We start from the raw sequence: 23238 nt of genomic DNA on the forward strand, positions 1-23238 counted from the left end.
ACCTGCCCTCTGGGGGCGTTTCTGGGGCTCGTGCGCTCCTGCGGGGCAGACAGCAGCGCGCGCGGCGGGGTCTGCAGAGACCTGTCTCTTTAAGTCGGTGTCTAAGCCGCTTACCGCTGATCTCCGCCGTGATTCCGCTTCACAGTCTGTTCCCGGGATCTATTCTGGGGTTCCTTTCTTTCTTTTGGAGCGTCCCGGTAACTCCGTCGCCAAAGTTCCCGAAGCATGGACGCGTCGTTTTCATCCTGCGGCTCTGCGTGGTGAAGACAGCCCGCATTAAGGCGTCCAATCTGGCGGCTGTGAAGCGCGCTGCGCCGCGGACACTCCAACTTTTTCTACCATGGTAAGCCTGGATTACCTCCCCCAGCACACGGACGCATTCGCCGCTTTCTCTCCGCTGCGTTTCCGCTGAAAAACACCAGCCAGCCGGGGATGTGATGTGAGGTGATGACCCGGGTTGTTGTTATTGGCACCGAAATAAAAAAAAACCGGGTTAACATAAAATGCAGAAAGGCGTGCGGTACAATGAGGGCCACGCACTGTATCTGTCGGTGGTTGCGCGTAAAGAGGGCACCAAACGCGGCTTCCTGAGCAAGAAGACCACGGAGAACAGCCGCTGGACCGAGAAGTATTTCGCCCTGTACCAGAACGTGCTCTTCTACTACGAGAACGACCAGAGCACGAGGCCCTCCGGGATATACCTGCTGGAAGGATGCACGTGCGAGCGTGCACCGGCGCCCAAAGTGTCATCAGCCATCAGCAAGGAGCCCGCGGAGAAACAGCAGGTGAGTCCCGGGTCACGGTGCAGGTAAAAGTGTGTGTCTTTACTGCACATGCATGTTTAACAAGCTGCAAGGAGCCCGAAAATACAAAAACATGAGAGAACATGTGCAAATCTGTGCAAAGTATAAATTCTGCATAAAAATGCAAGAAATTAAAGTATAAATCTGTTTGCATGTGAAGTGAGGCTGTTTGTGTCTTTACTGCACATGCATGGAGTCAGATCACAAAGTTTAAAGCTGCCAGGAGCCAAAAATACAAGAAACATGACGGAGAATGTTCAAATCTTTACAGATAATCACTCAGGGCTGTAAAAAAACATTATTTTAATATATATTATCCACAGCTGGAAACATGAATAATTCAGTTATGCTTTGTGAAAGCTCCACACCAGCCTCTCCTTTCATCATATGCATAAATAAAGTTATATTATCATGAATAAAACATGCTCAGTGTATTCAGAGATTAATAAAGAGACTCCAGACAGCAGGTGAGTGCAGGTTTACTGTACTGGGAGAGGAGGGAGAGCCCAGTTAGACCAGTTTCACCTTTGTGCATGATTTAAACTGACGCCTGAGAGTTAAAGGATGGACGTGACTGTCCAGCTTCAGTTTCTGTCTTCACCCTGACATGCATGTAACATGCACTGACATGCATGTGTCTGACTCCACATTTTGCTGCCAGGAGGCCAAAAATGCAAGAAAAGTGACCGAAACATGCAAATATCTCATGATAAACATTCAAAATGGTTGTAAAACATGTGGTTCCACGACAAATTAAACAATAAATCAGTTTGTTTGCATGTAAAGTGACTTATCCACAGTCTGTATGTCATTAAAACATGACACTCTGTGTTTTATATTTGTGATGGAGGCCTTAAGCAAGAGGAACATGTGGAAACATGATCTTGAACTGCTTATTTTTAAACATGAGTCTGACGTGAAGATGCACAATGTTTCTTTGTCTTTTCTGACTCAAACGAGTCAAACCAGTGAGCGTTTCCCGACCCTGGGATGAATTACATGTGACAAAATAATCTCGGCTCGCGTTGGGCTGCAACTTTTTCAGATTTTTCTCGTCAGAAAATGATGAAGGACGTTTGCACGTCTTTGTTTTGTTCTGAACGACGTTTAAAACATAAAGACATGAAGTTTACTGTCGCAGGAGATGAAGGAGAAGCTGAGACCTCTGGATGTTTTTCTGTTTTTGCATATTTTATTGAAATTTTCTTTTGCTTGGTTTTATTTTTGTCTCTCTAAATGTTCAGCTAAACTCCTCGCCTCTGCACAGCATCCTTCTGCCACCTCTCTCACACGGCTGTAACATCCTGAACCTCGCTTAGCCTCGTTAATATTGATCATTTAATTGTAATTAGCCCTTTTAAATATATATTTTGTTGTGTTTAAGCTCATTTTAAACGACCCATATTCTTGTTTTTGCTGCTGCAGGGTGTGAAGATAATAATAATTCAGACTGAAAGCTCATTTTTCTTTTACATATCTGAACTTTTTATACGAGCTGCATCAGTTGATGCGTTACGCCTCGCTTGGTTACACACTTCCTGTGGCACCCCGACTCAGTCATGACTTCACATCCATTCATAGAGGATATATACTCTATCTCTATCTCAAACATTCACAGCTTCAGTGTTGTAACACTTAATCTCTCACACTCTGCAGTGAGGTGAGAATCTGCTGAAACGTGTTATGTTTAATGACGACAGGTTTGTTGCCACATGCAAAGAATCAGAATTTTCCATAGAAGCTCTGATAAACATCAGAAGTCCAGATCTTGATAAACATCAGAAGTCCACATCTTCACCATGTTCTGCAGAACTGCTCCGACGAGTTAAAGAAACGTGTTTCTACATGACGTCAACAATCACGACGAAATATTTATAATAAAACATTTTATAGACTGTCTCGTGTTGGTGTGTACTCTGCCTTGGTCTTAGTCTTTACTCAGTTTTACCCTGTCTTGGTCTAGACTTGGTTTTACTCTGCCTTGGTCTTGGTCTTCACATGGTTTTATTCTGTCTTGGTCTTTACACGGTTTTACTGTGCAATAGTCTTGGTCTTGACTTGATTTTACTCTGTCTTGGTCTTAGTCTTGACTTGGTTTTACTCTGTCTTGGTCTTAGTCTTGACTTGGTTTTACTCTGTCTTGGTCTTGGTCTTTACATGGTTTTACTCTGTCTTGGTCTTGACTTGGTTTTACTCTGTCTTGGTCTTGGTCTTGACTTGGTTTTACCCTGTCTTGGTCTTGACTTGGTTTTACCCTGTCTTGGTCTTGACTTGGTTTTACCCTGTCTTGGTCTTGGTCTTTACACGGTTTTACCCTGTCTTGGTCTTGTCTTGGTCTTGACTTGGTTTTATCCTGTCTTGGTCTTAGTCTTGACTTGGTTTTACCCTGTCTTGGTCTTGTCTTGGTCTTGACTTGGTTTTACCCTGTCTTGGTCTTAGTCTTGACTTAGTTTTACCCTGTCTTGGTCTTGGTCTTGGTCTTGACTCAGTTTGTTTAGTCAAGGGGAGGATTGAGGTAAACACAAATAATCCTGCAGTGAAATTAAAGGTTCCATCCTGATGTTTGTTCAGAGTCAAACTCGAGTCTTTAAACTTACAAATGATTCTTTGTCCTGTTTTTAATCCAGCCTGGATGAATCTTCTGTCTCTGCTGAACATCTGTGCAGCTCACAGTCAGTCTCTGTTATTGGCAGAGTCGGTCTTTGTAGTTTCCCCGACAACAAACACCTGAGTCCGTCCTGCAGAGAAACATCACACAGCTGTGAGTCTTTATTTGAATGAGGAGGGCGGCCTACATAACCGTGCCTGTCATTGTGAGGAGCGACTCACCGTCCGTGTTTACCGACCTTTTTAAAATACGCTTTCCTCGTGTACTAGATGACGGAGGACGCCTCACCTGTGCCGTGAATCCTGTCGTCAACTTTAAAGTCTGAATTACACGTAAAATGAGGAGTGTGTTGATGTTTAACATGTTTTTAAAGCCACAAATCCTCCACATTCAGAATCATCTCATTTTTATGGGTCAAATATGTTGACTTTGCTGGATTTTTAAGGCTATTCCAGGCAAAAACATGCAGAGTTGCAGGACTCGAGATCAGTCTTGGTCTGGATTTTAGTGTAAAACCAGTATAACAGACAAAATGTTTACAAAGAGGAGAAAAAAGGATGTTCAACATGTTTTAGAATAATTTAAATCTGTCCATTAAATAAGTTCATTTTGCTGGTGTCGCTGGATTTTTGAGTTGATTGATGTTGATATTCCATGTAAAACATATATTTTGGTGGATATACTGTACATTAACGTATATTTTTGTTGAGGATCTCTTTAAAATTGCACTGAAAAATAATCTTGACACTGTTTCCAGGTTTCAAATGTATCTTTGGCTGCAGATTCTTATTTATCAGCTGACATACATCACATATCTGTGCAATAAGATTTTTCCTGATAACTTTATTTTGTTGCGCCAAATAATAGTAATCACACTTTCCCTGACATGATTAAGAGTGAGAGTCCTTCATGCAGACACACAAACTGAAGCTGGAGACAGTCAAAGAGGACAGTTGCTGTTCAGCTTGCGATGCATGCAGTATGACAGCATGGCATTAGAGCCACGGACGCCGTCTGCCTGCCTACCTGCACTGCAGCTACTGTTTACTCTGCACTGCTGTGACTTCCTGTGACGTTCAGCTGGAAACCTTCAGACTGGACGGTGCAGCCGGACTGCATCCAGCAACTAGTCGATTAATGAGACTAAAGAGGGTCGAGTTATGACAGAAAGTAACTAGTTCAGCGATGAATGACGCCTCGGTGCTCAAACAAGTGTCCATGCTCTTAATCCTGCATAACTTTAAGCCTTAATATAATGTGAACAGGTGAGTTGTATATAAATTCACCCTCAGTACAGTTGTCATGAACGGGGAAATTAGCTACAGAGACCAAAACAGTTTTTTGTACCAGGCTGTAAACATGTTTATTTCTGCTGTCTAACATGGGGACTTATGGAGACTGACTCACTTCTGGAGCCAGCCTCAAGTGGACGTTTGAGGAACTGCAGTTTTTGTTGCTTTCACTTCAGAGCTGACAAAAAAATGTCTCTTGGGCTGCAACCAGTGCTGATTTTCTTTATGAATTAATCTTGATTAATCAATTAATTTTTAACTCTGTAAAACATCTCCAGCTCAAGTTAACATGATCAAATGTCTTGTTTTGTTTGACCAACAGTTAAAAACTCAGATTTAATTAATTAAAATGAAAGACAATAAAAAGCAGCATATTCCTTTTTTTTTAAACAGTTGTAATCTTCATATATGTACCTGGAAAATCCACAAACGGTTATATATAACATGCACATTGTGGCGTAGTCCTTGGTGTATGGAGATGTGTGTATCGTGGTGCAGCTGAGGGCGAAGCGACGTCTAACATCCGGACTAAAAGTGAGACGCTTCGTGACACAAACAGTCATTGTTTGTTTGAAGCCGAAGCTCTTTCAGCGCAGCGACATTAAAGTCAGACAAAAGCATCAGAGAGCATCAAAGCGCTCTCATACAAGATAACTCCGACCATTTGATGTCCACTCTCTGTCTTCACAGGTACCAAACATTAATTATTCAACCTGCTGTATGTGAGCGTGATCACAATAATCTCATTCAGTGACATGACTCTGATCGATGAATATGAGCTCTTTAAAGATGTTTCTGTCATTTTATCTGCACCTACATTTTTATTTGTTTCAGTTTGCACATTTAAACACGTGATGATAACATTTAAACATGCATTAATGACGTGCAAACGCGTGGTGATAACGTGCATTTAAATGTCATCACGTGATGCGTGTGTGACGTTTGAGGCCTCTGCACAGGATCAACAGAAATCAGCTGTTATCTATTATTATTATTATTATTATTATTATTATTATTTATTATTATTTTGAGTGTCCGCAGCCCTGAGGTCACATTTGAACTCGTCTTAATGTTGTTTTTGTTAAGATTAAATATACTTCAGCTCGTGGCGTGTTCCTCTTTTTTTTTGGAGGCAGATTTTACGTCCAGCTCGAGAGAAGATCATCTTTGTTTGCAGTGTAATATCTTCATTGGATTACTGAGTTAAATAGGCTGAATTAAATCTGAATTTGCCGCCTAATGAACTGGAAACATGAGCCAGGCTGGAAGCTGAGTTACAGACCTGTGATCGTGCTTTTCCAGTTTAGTTTGGGTCAGTCGATCTGGCACACTGAATCTGTCGTTGATAATCTGTGACATTTAATGCATGCAAGACGACCGCGCACATCTTATAGCAGTTGGTTGTTTTATTTACTCATGCATCAACCGTATTAACCGCCTCATGTTCGATATTCTCTCTTGTAGCTTTAAACTTTTAACCAAGCTGTACTCTTTATGTACAGAAACTGAACGAGTAAAAACTTTAAGGTCAAAATTCAGTTTTTTAAATGCACTTTTAATAATAATATATTTAAATCCTGACCCTAAAAATGTTTAAACGTCGTCCTGCAGCTTCATATTTGTGTGTGTGCGGATGGACGAGCTGATTTTTGTGACTGGACGTAGTGATGTCGAGTATGTGGGGCAAGACAGGTCTCAAATCTGTGTGTCTGTCTGTCTGCGTGTCTGTCTCGCTCTCATTGTTATCCTCTGTGGCTTAAAGCAGGCTTGTGACTGGGGAAGCCGCATTAGCAATGCGAGGAGCTGTACAAGCCTTGATGGTTATGTAATCCTGCACTGCCAACACACACACACACACACACACACACACACACACACACACACACACACACACACACACACACACACACACACAAGCCCTTAAGCCTCTCTGGTCCATAGTCGGCACACGCTAGCAAGTGTCTCTCACCCGCTTATCGTTACATCATTACTACACGGCCTACGTTTTCCCGTGGCGGCCCCAGAGCGACGAGTCCAGACGTGCTCTGTGCATGTAGTGTCACGATATACGTAACGTGTAAGGGCCAAAAAAGAGAAGACCGAACATCTGTGTGTCTGTGGTTATAGACAAATGTTTGACTAAATAAGTAAAGGTGTCATGACGGTCTGTTTAAACCTTCTCCGTGTAGAAAGTGCTGGAGAACTCGTGAGCCAGACTTCAACACAAGGAGCGAGCTCCATCCCGTACAGCAGCTCTCCAGTGATTCATACATTCATGCTCATGATAAGAGTCTGTGTGTGATCTGAAGACGTTTAGACTGATCTGTAGATTTCTGAAGAAGTCGGAGGAGCGTCATGAGATGACGAGATGTTGTGCAGCGTTTGGTTTGGTTGGAGTTGGGTGCAAAAAAAGGGACGTCAACGCAGTTCAAGTAAAGTGGCGAAGTCAACTGTAGTTTCTGTTGTGGAGTTTTCTATCCTGAGGTTACACGAGGTCCCATGTGGGCCTTGAGGTCCTCGCCAGTATTAGTTGTTTGGCTTTGGTTGGAAAACGGTAGGTGCCAGTCTATCTCAACACTGTGGTGTCCAGGGTCACAGAGACCTGTTGCTGCCTTCCCAGATATAATAGATAGTTTGTTGTTGACGGTCCAATCTGTGTAAACAGACATCTGTGTCTCCAGACTAGAACATGCTGACAATAACACCTCCATGGGTAAAGACATTCTCTTTGGCTAATTCTGGGCGTGTAGTATTTGTGCTGTTATCTTTGGTTTAAAGGCGAGTTGGGCAGAATGTGAGACCGACTCAGGCACTTCTGATGAACTTTGAGAGTGTCTCTAATTCTCCTTGATCAAGCGTCAATAAATAATACAGCATAAGACATCAGAGGCTCCTGAACACTTTCTGAACTCCTGACCATTGACCTTTGACTTCAGCGATTTCTCAGGATTTAAAAAGATTCACCATCACTCGTCGGTTGTGTTGCACTCAGACAAAGACGGACAGATCCCACTCACAGTACAGTAAAAAGCTTGTCCACAAATAGCACAGGTACCAGCAGTGTGTAGTAGAGTCTGTGTGTGCGAGGTTGCAGTTGTGTTGACTTGGTATTCAGACAGTGACTGCAGGCAAAAGGACCGGCGAGGATGCTATTCTTAGTCGGGCACAGCAGCATCCCAGAGCAGCACCACCACCAACACCACCACCATGTTAGCCACGACCTCACAGTGCAAACACAGACGGTGAGCGACAGAACAAAGCTCCAACATTCAGGAATATTTACATCAGAGTCTCCTCTCACTTCGACTTATCAGACCTCGTAACCATGGAAACACATCACGTCAGGTGGTACATGGGTGAGTCGCGTATCGTGGGCAGCAGCATTAGCATACATACGGCTACAGTGGGGTTTCACATCTGGACCGACCCCTTTCAAAATAAAAGTATCAGTTCTACAGCGGGGGTTTCACATCTGGACCGACCCCTTCAAAATAAAAGTATCAGTTCTCAACTCAACTTCTAACCTGTCTGATAAAAACACGTTTAATACCCTCGTTCTTATTGTGGACCTCAACTTGATTGGTGGGTGGATGTTTCAATGGTTTCATCTTGTAGTTGAAGCATGTCGAAGGTTGTAAATAAAACAAACCGTGACACTGTGTTGTCACTGTACTGAAGCATGAACACACACATCAAAAGTCAGAATATTTACATATGCACATGTACTTTTTAAATTATTAAAATCTGGTCCTGTGCAGGAGACGGATGGATAATTAAAATGACTGTTGAGCTCTTTCTGCTGTTTTCCGTGTACGAAATTACGGTTACAAAGTTACGGAAGAAATCCGTAATAACGCGTAAACCTTGACCCTGAACTCGTGTTTTTTAAAGTCTTGATTATCTTGATGTTTTATTCATGGCTTTCTTTTTGGACCTCTGGTTCTTGTAGTTTCTGTAACAAGATGTTTTTTTATGGAATGTGGTTTCTAGCTCCACGACCAACCCCCAACTTGGAGGATCAGGTTCTGCTTTCTGCCCAGCTTAGTTAAACCTACCTGGGTCTTCAAGCCCCAACCGGTATATCTTACAGGGTTCTTCAGACACGCAATCCTCTCCACCAACCTCCACCACATCATGGGGAAAGACGTTTTCTTGCAATGGATGGTGTGATTTCTTCTTGTCAGTATCGCTCATGTAAATCACCAATTTAGATACTTGATATCGGCGCGGCAATGCTGGAGGTCATCGAACGTGTTGGGACGTGACGGCTCGTCGCCGGTAATGTGTTTTGACAGTGTCAGGACACGGTGACCTAACATGGGAGGCATCATGGGACTAAGTCGGGGATGATCCTTACTTTCCACAGTTTTATGTTCGTTGGAGTAAGAAAACCCACCTGTCTTTAGGTCTTTTGTCCAAGGTAATCCTCTACAGTGAGACCGACTAAAGCCCCGTTTGGACGTAATGTGACCTCAGGTCTGGGAAATAAATTATCTTATATTCATCCTGAATAAATCCAGGCTAAAAACAGTGACTAGTCCAACAGCAGTCAGCCCAGCTCAGCGTCTGTCTTTCAGCCTTTTATTTCACCAGCCACTAAAAGTCAGTGCCAGATTTACTCTTCTTGCTCGCTCACTCTCTCCTTTCTTAGCTTCCTCCGTCAGCGTCCTCTTCACTCTCTTCTCCTCTGCCATCATGTCCATAGAGGCTGCTGAGCCTGGTTACCTCCTCTTCTTCTTCCTGGTAGTCCATAACGCCTGTTGGTACAAACACTCAGTCCGTCAGCTTGGCAGTGAGCTCAGAGCGACGGGTACCCGTCGCTCTGAGCTCACTGCCAAGCTGACGAACTGAGCTAACAGCAGCTACAGCTGTCAGCAGTTTACTTCACTGTCCAGCATAAACTCCGGTTCTGGCACAACACCGACTCTTCATATTCAGCAAATTACATGATGTTGCTCTACACCTTGAATAAAAACTGTTTTGATCTGGTATAAATATAGTAGAATGAAACCGGCAGCAGAAAGCAGCGATCCTCGCGGTACTTCTAACAATGCCAACATTAAAACTTTGGTATTGCTTTGACTCGTAGAGTGCCGTTGCTCCACAGTTTATCATGCTCCTGTGAGTTGTTGGTCATCACGGATGTTTAAGCTTCTGTTGTTGATTGTTTCGTGCCGAGAACACTCTGTTAGTTTGAAGTGATGCTGGATAAAAGACACTGTAAGTCCATTAACGTCGGTTAATCCTGATCTCATCAGACGTGATATTTAAAATGTATGACTTAAATAAAACATTGCTTCCATAAAGGTATAATCACACTGCTTTATTATGTTATTAATTCTGCATCTACATGGATCATTACTTTGAAATAGATAACAGTCAGTGTAATCACCTTGCCAACCTTGAGACCTTGAAAATAAGGAGTCCCAAACTCCTTTCTTGAAAATCTTCTGTTAAATATTAATTTTATTTTTAATTCTCAGGGAATAATTCAATTGGTGTAAACTTGGATCAAACTAAACTTGATGAATTAATTAAAAGTTTTGCATAATCAAGTGAAGCTACAAAGTCTGTATGGCAGGTAGAAATACGTCATGATGTGTCTGTATCTGAACTGAAATCTGATTATTCTGTTTTCTGTAACGCAGCACTACTTCCTCGTCGTTTTCGGTCACGACGGACAGAAACCTTTGGAGCTTCGGACAGAGGAAGAGTCGGACTGCAACGAGTGGGTGGAGTTCATCCAACAGGCCAGGTAAGAAATGTTTTTAATGTTTTAATATGAATCAAGGTGTCGCTGCAGTTTTTCTTTTTTTTCCTGTGTGGTTTTTGTGCTGATGCACGTTTGACACAGCTACCACGTGTTGTTCCATATTTATTTAACGTGTGTGTGTGTGTGTGCGCGCACACGGATGTGTTTTGCTCGCAGCGGTTCACATTTAGGTCACACTGGTGCCGTATTGCTACGCTGGTTACATCACAGACTTGATCTCACCACTCGACCTCTATTTCTGTCCTCCCTGTTGTCGACTTTCCTGTTTTCATCTGCACGTTCAGTATAAAATATGAAGCAGCGTCGTTTATTCATGTTCACGTATGTCCACATGACGAATGATCAAACTCTCTGTTTACCTCTTATCCCTTCAGTTACTCTGACATCATCATCGAGCGTGAGATCCTGATGCAGAAGTACATCCACCTCGTCCAGATCATGGAGACCGAGAAGGTTGCAGCCAATCAGCTCCGCACTCAGCTGGAGGACCAGGACACTGAGATCGAGAGGCTCAAAGCTGAGGTATGCATGAGTGCATCCACATCTGCGTGTGCATGCATACATAAAAATCTGCACACCGTCGTGCGTGCGCGTGCAGATCAAAGCATGCAAATGCATCGTGCATGATGGGGAAAACACTCGAGTTCAGAGCGCATGTACGTCTCTTAAATTAAAGCACAGCAGGGCTCCTGTGACTTCCATATCGTGCAACAAGATATTTGTTGTTTTCGAGTGAGTTTCATGAATATTTGAACCTCTGCGCCCGGCATATTCACATGGAGGCTGTTGTTGTCGTGCCAGATTGTAGTGATGAACAAAACCAAGGAGAGGATGGAGCCTTACCAGAGCAGCCAAGACGAGGAAGACCCCGATATTAAAAAGATCAAAAAGGTAAAACAGTTTGGTTTTCGCGTAACAATTCGAAACAAAGAAGAACAAAGCGAGAGACACCTAGTGTGCTGTGGCTGTGCAGGTGCAAAGTTTCATGCGTGGCTGGCTTTGCCGGAGGAAGTGGAAGATCATCGTCCAGGACTACATCTGTTCCCCTCATGCCGAGAGCATGAGAAAAAGAAACCAGATTGTCTTCAACATGGTGGAAGCGGAGACTGAATACGTCCACCAGCTCTCCATCCTGGTGAACTGTTTCCTCAGGCCGCTCCGGATGGCCGCCAGCTCCAAGAAACCTCCCATCAGCCACGATGACGTCAGCAGCATCTTCCTCAACAGGTACAGCGACCTTCTTTTGTTCTGTTTAACGGTGGCAATCTTTTATCTTCTAGTTCATAGTTACAAGAGGAAACTTCTCTATCTGTAGTGAGACCATCATGTTTCTGCACGAGATCTTCCATCAAGGTCTTAAAGCTCGGATCGCCAACTGGCCCACGCTGGTTCTGGGTGAGTATTGCAGTCACGGTTTGCATGTTTTAGCTGATTAGTTACCATTTGCATGTGCATTACTTCACTGTGAACCATTTAAAGATGATTTTAGACTACTTTACAATCTTCTACTAACTTGGTTTCCATAATGGCATCGAGGTTTGAATCCAGAAGGTTTAATCATGGTCCGAAAAACAGGCAGCACCAGGCTGGCAGATGAAAAAAGGATTTGGTTTCCTGGATTACAACCTCTTCGGTCTTCCCCTCGCTCTCTCTCTCTCGCTTTCTCGCCAGTTTCTTTTCTGTCTCCGTCAACAAGAGCTTCCACCAAAAATATGCAAATAAATAAAACAAACATTACAGCCAGCCACACTTTAAGCAGCCCTCATGGAAACATACTGAAAATAAATAAAAATAAATAAAAGAACAATTCCACGTGAAAAGTCAGTAAGATTCATCCTCTGGGGATCATAAATGTCTCTCCTTAGCTTCCTCCATCAACTTCCTCTTCCGTCTTTTCCCCCGTTACATTACCCTCTTGCCCAGCTCCGGTTCTGGCACAACACCGCTATAGTTCACAGCCGCTTACGTACTTCTTGTGGGTAATTGTTGAAGTTACAAGAACTGAGAGCTAAAAAGTTGAATTCCTACACTGCCTGAACCTCCGTCGATGCCTGAAACATGATATTTACATACCACCCCCTGAGTATAAGTAAGAGTTTTCTCTCTTTCACCCCCAGCGGATCTGTTTGACATCCTGCTGCCCATGCTGAACATTTACCAGGAGTTTGTGCGTAACCATCAGTACAGTCTGCAGGTTCTGGCAAACTGTAAGCAGAACCGAGACTTTGACAAGCTGCTCAAACAGTACGAGTCCAACGCCGCATGTGAGGGCCGGATGCTGGAGACGTTCCTCACTTATCCCATGTTCCAGGTAGTATTCACAAAAAACAAAAGTCCACCGATGTTCAGAAAAAGGAGTTTTCGTTGACTTTCTTGCTTGTTTTTTAGATTCCACGGTACATCATCACCCTTCACGAGCTGCTGGCGCACACGCCTCACGAACATGTCGAACGGAAGAGTCTGGAGTTTGCCAAATCCAAACTGGAGGAGCTGTCGAAGTGAGTGTGTGCACATTTCATAGATTTGTAGCGATAAATGTCGATAATGTCGATGCTGACGATGATTGTTCTTGCGTCAGGATGATGCACGATGAAGTGAGCGACACCGAGAACATCAGGAAGAACCTGGCCATCGAGAGGATGATCGTCGAGGGCTGTGACATCCTGCTAGACACGAGTCAGACCTTCGTCAGACAAGGTGAGCTTCTTCTACATCATCCGCTCACACATCGTTTAACCTCCGTCACTTTTCACTCACTCCTGATGTGACTCCTCGGACAGGCTCGCTCATCCAGCTGCCGTCCAGCAGCGAGCGCGGCATGCTCAGTAAAGTCCGCCTGGGCTCGCTCTCGCTGAGGAAGGAAGGAGAGCGCCAGTGTTTTCTGTTCACCAAACACTTCGTCATCTGTACCCGAACATCTGGAGGAAAGCTTCACCTGCTCAAGGTTAGCCTCGCCTCATCCAAATCGATATCCCAACAAGTTGTTTAGAGAAGTTCTGACTCTCTCCGACTCTTCCACAACAGCAAGGAGGAACGCTGTCTCTGATCGAGTGTACTCTGATCGAAGAACTGGACGCCAACGACGAGGACTGTGAGTATCTTCGATATCGAACCTTGACCTGTCTTTGTTTCTTAAAGTCTAACTGAGGCGTTGACGTTTACTTGCAGACAACGCGGCAGGTCAAGGCTTCAACCATCTGGAGTTCAAAGTCGTGGTGGAATCTCCTGATGGTCAGCCCTTCTCCGTGGTCCTCTTGGCTCCATCTCGCCAAGAAAAGGCGGCGTGGACCAGCGATATCAGCCAGGTGAGTCTGTTTTTAAAAGCTGTTTTGATGATTTGACTCTGGATCAGTCCGGTAAAACTGTTTTTCTCTGTTTCAGTGCATCGATAACATCCGATGTAACGGCCTGATGACCAGCGTGTTTGAGGAGAACTCCAAAGTTTCAGTGCCGCACATGATCAAGTAAGAAAAATGGATTTGTGATGAGGAGTTAGATTTGCTTTTAACCTACGAACCCTCTAGAACTCTCAGGTCTTCTCGTAGAGGCCTTTTTAATTACCCCTAAAGTCAGAATGAAAGACCTGAGGAACTAAAGACTTGAAGACCCAAAGACCTGAAGACCGAAGGACCTCTGGGGGGACCTGAGAAATTGAGAACCTAAAGGTCTGAAGACCCAAAGACCTAAAGACCTGTGGAATTAAGGACCTCTGTGGGGACCTGAGGAACCTAAGACCTGAAGAATATCAAGTCTGATTGTCTGTCTGATTGATTGATTGATTGATTGATTGACTGAGAGTGTTCTCTCTTTCCTGAAGGTCCGATGCCCGGCTGCACAAAGACGACGTCGACATTTGCTTCAGCAAGACGCTCAACTCCTGCAAAGTCCCTCAGATCCGATACGCCAGCGTGGAGCGCCTGCTGGAGCGCCTGACGGACCTTCGCTTCCTCTCCATCGATTTCCTCAACACCTTCCTTCACACGTACAGGATCTTCACCACCGCCGCCGTGGTCATCGACAAGCTGGCCGACATCTACAAGAAGCCGTTTACCTCCATACCTGTCAGGTACGTCGACGTGCTCCACCTGCACAGACTCATCCGTCGTCATCGTCTTCATCTCATTATTCACCTCCTTTCTCCATCTACCACCCCCGCCATGTGTCCTCCGTCCTCCTCCATCGTCCCAGGATCGAGCAGCTTTCATGTGACCGTCTGTCCATCATGTCCCTCTGTCCTGACTACAGTCTGAAGATCACCCAGCTCGCCCTGGACCAGTCCAAGTAAAACACCATCATCCGGACTGGTCATTCACTTGTACCCACGACCCACGAGTCCAACCGACAGATCATCTCTTCTTCTTCTTGTCTCTCAGGTCTCTGGAGCTCTTCTTTGCCACCAACCAGGGCTCGTGGGGAACTGACCCCTTGAACAACAAGTCCCCGAGGTCGGGCCGCAAATTTTCTTCACCTCCTCCTCTCTCCATCCCGCCTCGCACCTCCTCCCCCGTCCACTCCCGCAAGCTCTCCCTCAGCTCTCCGGTCGGCGGTAAAGCTGGAGCTCTTGACCTCTCCACCACACCTTCCTCCTCTGCAGCCAACTCCCCCACCTCCAGCCACTTCCCCTCCATCCCCTCTCCACCTCCCAGCTCGACCAGACCTCCCTCTGGCTTCTCCTCCCCTCCGCCCACCGCCAAGCGCTCTCCCAGCCTCCCCCAGGCCTCTGGGGTTTCCTCGCCGCCCCCCATCTGCACCAAAGCCCCGTTGGACCTCAGCCGCGGTCCCAGCTCTCCAGATCTGAGCCCAGCTGCAGCTGAGGACGTCAGCGGAGAGCTGCCTCGCCTCGACGCCTTCTGTGGGAAGCTGAGGCGAAGCATCCGCAGGGGTATGAAAACATATGATTCACACTCATGAACATCAGCACATGTGTGGGCACACGCCTCAGTCGACTCACTCTTTCACTTTATCAGCATCAGTATAATACGATTTATTTATCACACATATCATCCTTCGACCCGACACATCGCGGACAGTGTCCGGAGAGCGAGACACAGAAATGGGTCAAGGAATAACCGAGCTCTTAGATCGCCGTCTGTACTCAGTTCACGATAAAAAAAACAACGTCTGACAAGAAATTAGAGAGGGGAGAAAGAAAATGAAGAGATAAACAGAGATTTAAAGATTTAGAGGACTCTGTTTACAGAGTATGTTGGGATCGCTCGTACGAGCCAATCTAAAAGTAAAAAGTTTAGTATAAAAATACCAAACTGTCCTGTTTGAGGTGTGATCTTGTTTTTTTTCCAGCTGTCCTGGAGTCAGTTTCTATGGACAAGTTTATTCCTGAATCACCGTCGAGCAGCGAGCCGGGCGACATGTCTCCCTGCCGTTCACCTTCAACGCCGAGACATCTCCGCTACAGACAGACAGGAGGTACAGCGTGAACACACAGCTGTTATACGTCATCGCATCGGGCCTCATTCACTGATGTGTGCACAAATGTGAAGAAAAGTGAAAAATACACACCTGAAGAGAAAGGTTGCTCCAAACTGTTTTTTTTTTTTTTTTTTGAAGGACTAAAGAAGGGAATCAGGTTAAAGAATCAGGCTGTGGGTTTTAAAAAGATTCTCAGCATCAACCAGGACAAATCTCATCATTCATCAGCTGATACTGAATCCAGTCTAACAGTGTCTGTTTTATTTCTTTACAAGTGACTGATGAGATGTTTTGTGAAGACATGAACAGATGAAGTGTGCGGTGTTACATCACGATCAGAGACGATAACAACAACAACAACAACAACAACAACAACACCACAACAACAACAACACCACAACAACAACACAACAACAACACAACAACAACAACACAACAACACAACAACAACAACACAACAACAACACAACAACAACAACAACACCACAACAACAACTCTCCACAACAACAACAACACCACAACACCAACAACAACACCACAACAACAACTCTCCACAACAACACCACAACAACAACACAACAACAACAACAACACCACAACAACAACTCTCCACAACAACAACACAACAACAACACAACAACAACAACAACACCACAACAACAACTCTCCACAACAACAACACAACAACAACACAACAACAACAACAACACCACAACAACAACTCTACACAACAACAACACCAACAACACCCACAAAAGCGTCCACAACAACCCACCACAACAACAACAAACAACCCAACTACAACAAAAACACACTCACACACCAAAACACACACACAACAAACAACACAACACCAACACAACCTCTAAAACCCACAACAAAACACTCACAACGCACACTCACCACAACAACATACAATAATTAACACAAACGCACCACACACCAAAAATCCCACAACAACACCACAACAACAAAAGCTCTCCACAACAACAACACCCACACAACCACACAACCTCCACACAACAGCGCACAAACAAACTCGTCCAAACAACAACAACAACACCACAACAACAACAAACCCACAACAAAACCAACAAAACCACAACTAAACAACAACGCGTCCACACAACAACACACCACAACAACAAACCGCCACAAACAACAAACGAAAAAGAATTAACGAAAGAAACAAATATCAAAGTAAACTAATGTTAAGTCAACCAAAAACAGTTAAAACCAATAGTATCAAGAAAACCAAAAAAGAGTGGCACAAACTAATACCAAATATAAGCATAACACATCTTATACACACACAAAAAGTATCATCGTAGAAAAAAACGGTAAACAGGTTTGAGAAGACAAAAAAGTGATTGATACAGATTAGAACATAAGTTAAACTCTAAAAAACAAAGAAGATAATAGAATAAATATCAGAAATATAATATAATATAATAAATAAATAATATAATACTATATAATATATTTCTAAGACAGCTGTTCAGTTTTCAACGTGTTGACAACATTCAGGTGACGAAATCTCAGGATTTTCGTGAATGAGGGCTGAGCTGTATGTATGTGTATTATTTATTATTATTATTATTATTATTTCCTCGCAGTCACCTCAGGGGAGAACTCTCGCTGCACAATGTCGCCGGCTTCAGCGTTCGCCATCGCCACCGCTGCTGCAGGACACAGCAGCTCCCAGGGTGAGCACGGCAAGCCGCGAAGGTCAAAGGACTCCCAGCCGAGGGAGGTCGGCTGTTATGAATGCCAACGACGACTTCAGACGTTTGTAATAATTCCTCTCTTGCAGGTTTTAGTAACTCTGAGAAAGCCTGCGACAAAGAATTCATCATCCGCAGAGCTGCCACCAACCGAGTGCTGAACGTGCTGCGACACTGGGTGTCCAAACACTCCCAGGTGAGTCCACATATCGAGAACCTGCAGAAGAACCTGAACCTGGAGCGATCAGGAGAGGGTGTGTTTGTTTCATCACCTCCTCCTCCTCCTCCTCCTCCTCCTCCTCCTCCTCCTCAGACGGAGGTGCTTTGCTCTGCATGTCTGTTTTTCCCACCCGTGAAGCAGAAAGGTCAGCGTCCTCCCCGGGGACTCTGACAGGACGTTCAGCTTCATTCAACATTATATAAGAAGCTATTTTTGTACCTCGATGCTGTAAAGTGCCTGAAAACTTTTATTATTTAACAGTTTATCTTTATTATTACAAGAATTTGTATGTAAATGTCCTCTAGGGGGCGTCCTTGTCACGCTCTGCAGTCGTAGACTTCAAAGTTTGAAACCTTCTTTTAGTTCTCATGTCAACATTTTTGCATGATTTCATATTAAAATCAAGTCTGACAGGACCAAAGTAGATGATTCTACCCTGAATTGAATCTCTGATCCGTGCAGGACTTTGACCTGAACGGGGAGCTGAAGATGGGGGTGATCGGTCTGCTGGAAGAGGTGCTACGAGATCCAGACCTGCTGCCCCAGGAGAGGAAAGCAACAACAAACATATTAAGGTGTGCAGAGTCCTCATACTGATATCATCCATCCATCCTGCAAATAAGAGTTCTTTTCATAATCAAATATGAAGTTAAACAGTTTATTAGGAGACTCGTCAGCCGTACTGTGGACACGTGTCGTCTGTTTGTGTCCTCAGTGCCCTTTCTCAGGAAGAACAAGACGACGCTCAGCTGAAGATCGAGGACATTTTACAGATGGTCAGTATCGTCGTCACAAAGTTCTCCAGAGGAAAGTATTTTATTTTAGATTTTAAGCGACTGTTGAAATGATTTATCTGCAGAAAAGCTGCCCTCTGCTTCACTTCATCGTGGTAAGAACAGTAAAAGCAGCAGTGCAGTAGTTACTGTGTGTATGTAGTTACAGTCCGTGTGCTGACGTAGATCTTCGATGCAGCTTCATTCAAACTCTGTGCTGTTTGTTATAATATTTTGCGTTTGTTTCCAGGCGGAGAGTCCGAAAGCCGAGTGTTTCGAGTCTCTGTCGGCGATGGAGCTGGCAGAGCAGATCACGCTGCTGGATCACATCGTGTTCAGGAGTATTCCCTACGAGTGAGTACAGCGTTCATCTCCACGCGACCACAGAAGAAGAGAAAGAACAGTATCATTTAGTCCTAATCATTTAACATGATATTGAACATACATCCCACGGATCTGACGCTGCTGGTCGCCTTTACATGCAGCTTGTTTTCAGTCAGACTACCTATCAGCACAGGTGATGTCATGTGACGGTGTGTCTGGTTCCTGCAGGGAGTTCCTCGGTCAGGGCTGGATGAAGGTCGACAAGACGGAGAGGACGCCGTACATCATGAAGACGAGCCAGCATTTCAACGACGTGAGACTAAAACGGGCTCTCCGTCATCATGATCCATGTTACTCTTTGAGTTTCACTGACTGATCAGCTGTTTCCTCATGGCGCTATGATCCATCCATTTGGCGCCACCTACTGTTTATCTCATAAACCAACTCCTAATCACAGTAGTGGATGGAAACAAACAATAACTTTATTTTGCCAAATCACAGTCAGATTTTTAACAACTCATTAATATCAGCAGACGCACCTCTCGGGATAATGCACAGCAGCTTGCAATAATTTTAATGAGTGTTATATAATATTGTCTCGCCACAGATGAGTAACCTGGTGGCGTCTCAGATCATGACCCATACTGACGTGGGCTCCAGGGCCAGCTCCATAGAAAAGTGGCTTGCGGTGGCCGATATCTGTCGCTGCCTCAACAACTACAACGGAGTCCTGGAGATCACGTCTGCTCTGAACCGCAGCGCCATCTACAGGCTGAAGAAGACCTGGACTAAAGTCTGCAAACAGGTTGGATTCATTTCATGAATGTTGAAAATATAAATTATGATCTGCAGGAAATCTTCATGATGGTTTCTCTCATTTTAATTAGACGAAGGCGCTCATGGACAGGCTGCAGAAGACGGTGTCATCAGAGGGGAGGTTCAAGAATCTCAGAGAGACGCTGAAAAAGTAAATATTATATTACAGAGACAAACTGTTGTAAATGTTTAAATTCAGTCTTTAAAAACTCTCCAATGTTTGCACTGTGTGTTTGTAGCTGTAACCCTCCATGTGTCCCGTACCTGGGCATGTACCTCACCGACCTGGCGTTCATTGAGGAGGGAACACCCAACTTCACGGAGGAGGGCCTGGTTAACTTCTCCAAGATGAGGATGGTAAAGATATATCCTCTCTGCTCCTGTTCAAAAGCTTTACCAAAAAACAAAAGGCCAGATCATTAATGTCCCTGTGAGACATAAAGCTACCTTCGAGTGAGAAAATCGAAGAAATACAGGAATGTACCGTAAATACAGAAGACGTGAGCAAATACACAAATGTGGCACAAATATAGAAACATGCCTCAAATACAAAAAGTCACTACAAATACAGAAAAAGACCTGAAATACAGAAAATGTGAGCAAATACATAAATGTGGCACAAATACAGAAACATACCGTAAATCCAAAAAATCTAAGTAATGCATAAATGTGGCACAAATACAGAAACATACCGTAAATACAGAAGACGTGAGCAAATACACAAATGTGACACAAATACAGGAATGTACCGTAAATACAGAAGATGTGAGCAAATACACAAATGTGACACAAATACAGGAATGTACCGTAAATACAGAAGACGTGAGCAAATACACAAATGTGAAACAAATATAGAAACATGCCTCAAATACAAAAAGTCACTACAAATACCGAAAAAAACCTGAAATACAGAAAATGTGAGCAAATACATAAATGTGGCACAAATACAGGAATATGCCGTAACAACAGAAAACATAAGCTGAATATTAACTCTCTGGTTTTTCAGATTTCTCATATTATCCGGGAGATCCGTCAGTTCCAGCAAGCACCTTACAGGATAGAGCACCAACCCAAGGTGTGTCTGATAAAAGGCCTTCACAGTTGCATTATATATGTGCTATAAGAAGTGATTTTTAAATGTCTTCTCTGTCTTCCCTCCCCTCCAGGTGACTCAGTTCCTCCTGGATAAGACTCTAGTGATGGATGAAGATACTCTCTATGAGCTTTCGCTGAAGATCGAACCCAGAGTACCACCTGGTTAATTATAGCTAACACACAAACACATTCACGCAGACATGATGTACATACTCACCGTCTTACAATATCGATCACAACTTGAGATTCTTTCTTAATAAAGCAGGGGTTGTTTCATAAACCACCACCAGTTATTGTGCTTAGGAAACTCAGGAGAAAATGTGCCTTGAATGAATCTCTGATGTGTAAATTTAGTAAACTGTATAACAAACACAACTCTGCCATACGATCGTACAGTTATGACTGTAGAAACAACCATGTTAGCTACTAAACATGTTGCTGCTATCACACCGTACCAAACAATCTGCCTCTGTAGTCTTAAACACCGTCAGATGAGTTTTACATTATTTGTATGATCATGGCCTGGAGGCAAAATGAGCCCCAGGTTTGCTGTGTGGTAGTTTCTAAATTCATTTATGGATATGGATCATAATAATTTCAATAAAAGTCCTTTAGCTTCCAGGTTTTTGGGCCCATAAAGCATGGACATTAAATTTCTTTAGTGTTTTTTTGGTCACTTGTCACAGAACAAGCTGTAAACACAACTTATCATCTTTATAAAGTTTATACGGCTAAAGTGCTAGCAAAAAGTTGCCTATTTACACATCTAGTAAACATTTGGAGTTGTGTTTGTGTCCATTGGTCCTCCGTACGGTACATGCTGAGCACCAGTTGGTAGACGAACAAAAATCGGAGATTGGTTGGTGAAACATTGTGGAGCATTTAGCGGCTAAAGAAGCAGATATTTCTCGCTGGAGATGGTGGAGACCAAAAATGGAGCTAAAAGAGTGAATACTGGACCCAGATTGGTTGGTTCCTTTTGTATATGTTGGATGTTTAAATCAGCAACCCTGCACAGCAAAAAAAAGCCACGTAGGTTATAAAACGTCGGTGTTGCAGTTGCTGTTGCATGTTACAGCAACAATCTCTAAACACTCCCCAGATTCACAAATTTAAGGTTTTATTCAACTTCCTTGACAATCAAAAAACATTCTTTCTTTCAGTTTTGTATTCTTCATTTTGTACACTGTTTCAATAATCTCATTTCTGCTTGTTTTCAAGAGAATTGCTCTGAAAGGTTTCTTTCATGCTACAAAACCCTACAGTTAAATATCTTTTACATCTAGCACTATTATTATTAGTTCCTTGTAGATGTGATTATTTTATCATATTCATATTTTAAACCTTGTGGACTGTATTAGTACAATAGTAATATATTTGCACTATTGGTTTGTAAAGAATGTCAATAGACTCTAAACTTGTTCATAGCATGAATATAGCATGACATCCCCTGTGTCCTCGTTATCCTTGTAGTTTTATTAGGTTCATTCATTTATTTGGCATATTCCTGTCGCCAGGAATCTTTAAATTCTTAAATGCGTTAGTATATTAGATCCTTGCTTTCTTACATTAATGTATAAATTCCAGTTTTTCTGTTGTACTTTTCCTCTGTAATGTACAGATACTGTATGTATGCACAATAAAAGCAAAAAATGTGAATTATAATGTAGTTGCATATTGTTTTTTTATGGCATATTAAGGAAGGTGGAAGGTGGAGGAGGTTGAACACTGTGGCACAAATACAGGACCATACTGTAAATACAGGAACTCACTACAAAAACAGGAAAAATAGCATAAATATAGAAAATAAAGCAAGTATAGAAACATGCCTCAAATACAGAAAGCCACTACAATACAGAAAACGTAAGCAATCCAGAAATGTGGCACAAATACAGAAATGCACTGTAAATACAAAAATCGTAAACAATGCCTCAAGTATAGAAACTTGCCTCCAATACAGAAAATCACTGCAAATACAGAAAATGCAACCAAATCCAGAAACATACCGGAAATAAAGAAATACACAAAATTTGTGTCACAAATATGGGAATATACCGTAAATACACAAAAAGTAAGCATATACACAAATGTGCTTCTATTACAGGAAATACAGCCAAATACAGAAACATACTATACAGAAATGTTGTCATGTCAAAATACAAAACAAAGTTACAAAAGAAGTTTCTAAGGGACACTGTATACTTATGAACATGCCCACATACACCTGTCAGAACCTGTCAATGGTCTTGGAGTTGACCTTGGTGGGTTATTCCAAAAAAACCCAACAGTCTGAAAGCCCATTTGTCCGACAGCGCATTATCCCAAAAACAAGAACCCATTTGTCTGAAAACACCAACGTGGTATCACTCCAAAGTGTGT

At 43.3% G+C, this 23238-nt stretch overlaps 1 protein-coding gene across 2 annotated transcripts; it reads left to right on the top strand.

Annotated features, from left to right (window-relative positions):
• Positions 1-5: 5 nt before the first annotated feature.
• On the top strand, positions 6-22507 carry rasgrf2a (Ras protein-specific guanine nucleotide-releasing factor 2a). Of its 2 annotated transcripts, XM_019278654.2 has the most exons (28): positions 7-785; positions 10352-10458; positions 10851-10998; positions 11278-11367; positions 11450-11703; positions 11792-11871; positions 12594-12787; positions 12865-12974; positions 13055-13173; positions 13257-13420; positions 13501-13567; positions 13645-13781; positions 13858-13940; positions 14294-14542; positions 14665-14757; positions 14850-15358; positions 15778-15903; positions 17524-17613; positions 17721-17827; positions 18314-18426; positions 18567-18627; positions 18875-18978; positions 19177-19261; positions 19556-19753; positions 19836-19915; positions 20004-20121; positions 20771-20839; positions 20931-22507. In XM_019278654.2, the coding sequence occupies exons 1-28, from the start codon at positions 504-506 to the stop codon at positions 21024-21026; spliced, it is 3933 nt and encodes a 1310-aa protein (XP_019134199.1). In that variant the 5' UTR covers positions 7-503; the 3' UTR covers positions 21027-22507. The 2 variants fall into 2 exon arrangements, with proteins under 2 accessions (XP_019134200.1, XP_019134199.1); XM_019278655.2 differs by lacking the exon at positions 14665-14757 and having other exon boundaries at positions 6-785.
• The last annotated feature ends 731 nt before the right edge of the window (positions 22508-23238 follow it).

The sequence above is a fragment of the Larimichthys crocea genome, chromosome IX (assembly GCF_000972845.2).
Source record: "Larimichthys crocea isolate SSNF chromosome IX, L_crocea_2.0, whole genome shotgun sequence".
NCBI lineage: Eukaryota > Metazoa > Chordata > Actinopteri > Sciaenidae > Larimichthys > Larimichthys crocea.

Bases quoted from the DNA above. Each gene is read 5' to 3' on its own strand.
- rasgrf2a (XM_019278654.2), top strand. From the start codon at position 504: ATGCAGAAAGGCGTGCGGTACAATGAGGGCCACGCACTGTATCTGTCG. The intron at 18,979-19,176 runs GTGAGTACAGCG...TGGTTCCTGCAG, and splicing joins TTCAGGAGTATTCCCTACGA to GGAGTTCCTCGGTCAGGGCT. The intron at 19,916-20,003 runs GTAAATATTATA...GTGTGTTTGTAG, and splicing joins CTCAGAGAGACGCTGAAAAA to CTGTAACCCTCCATGTGTCC.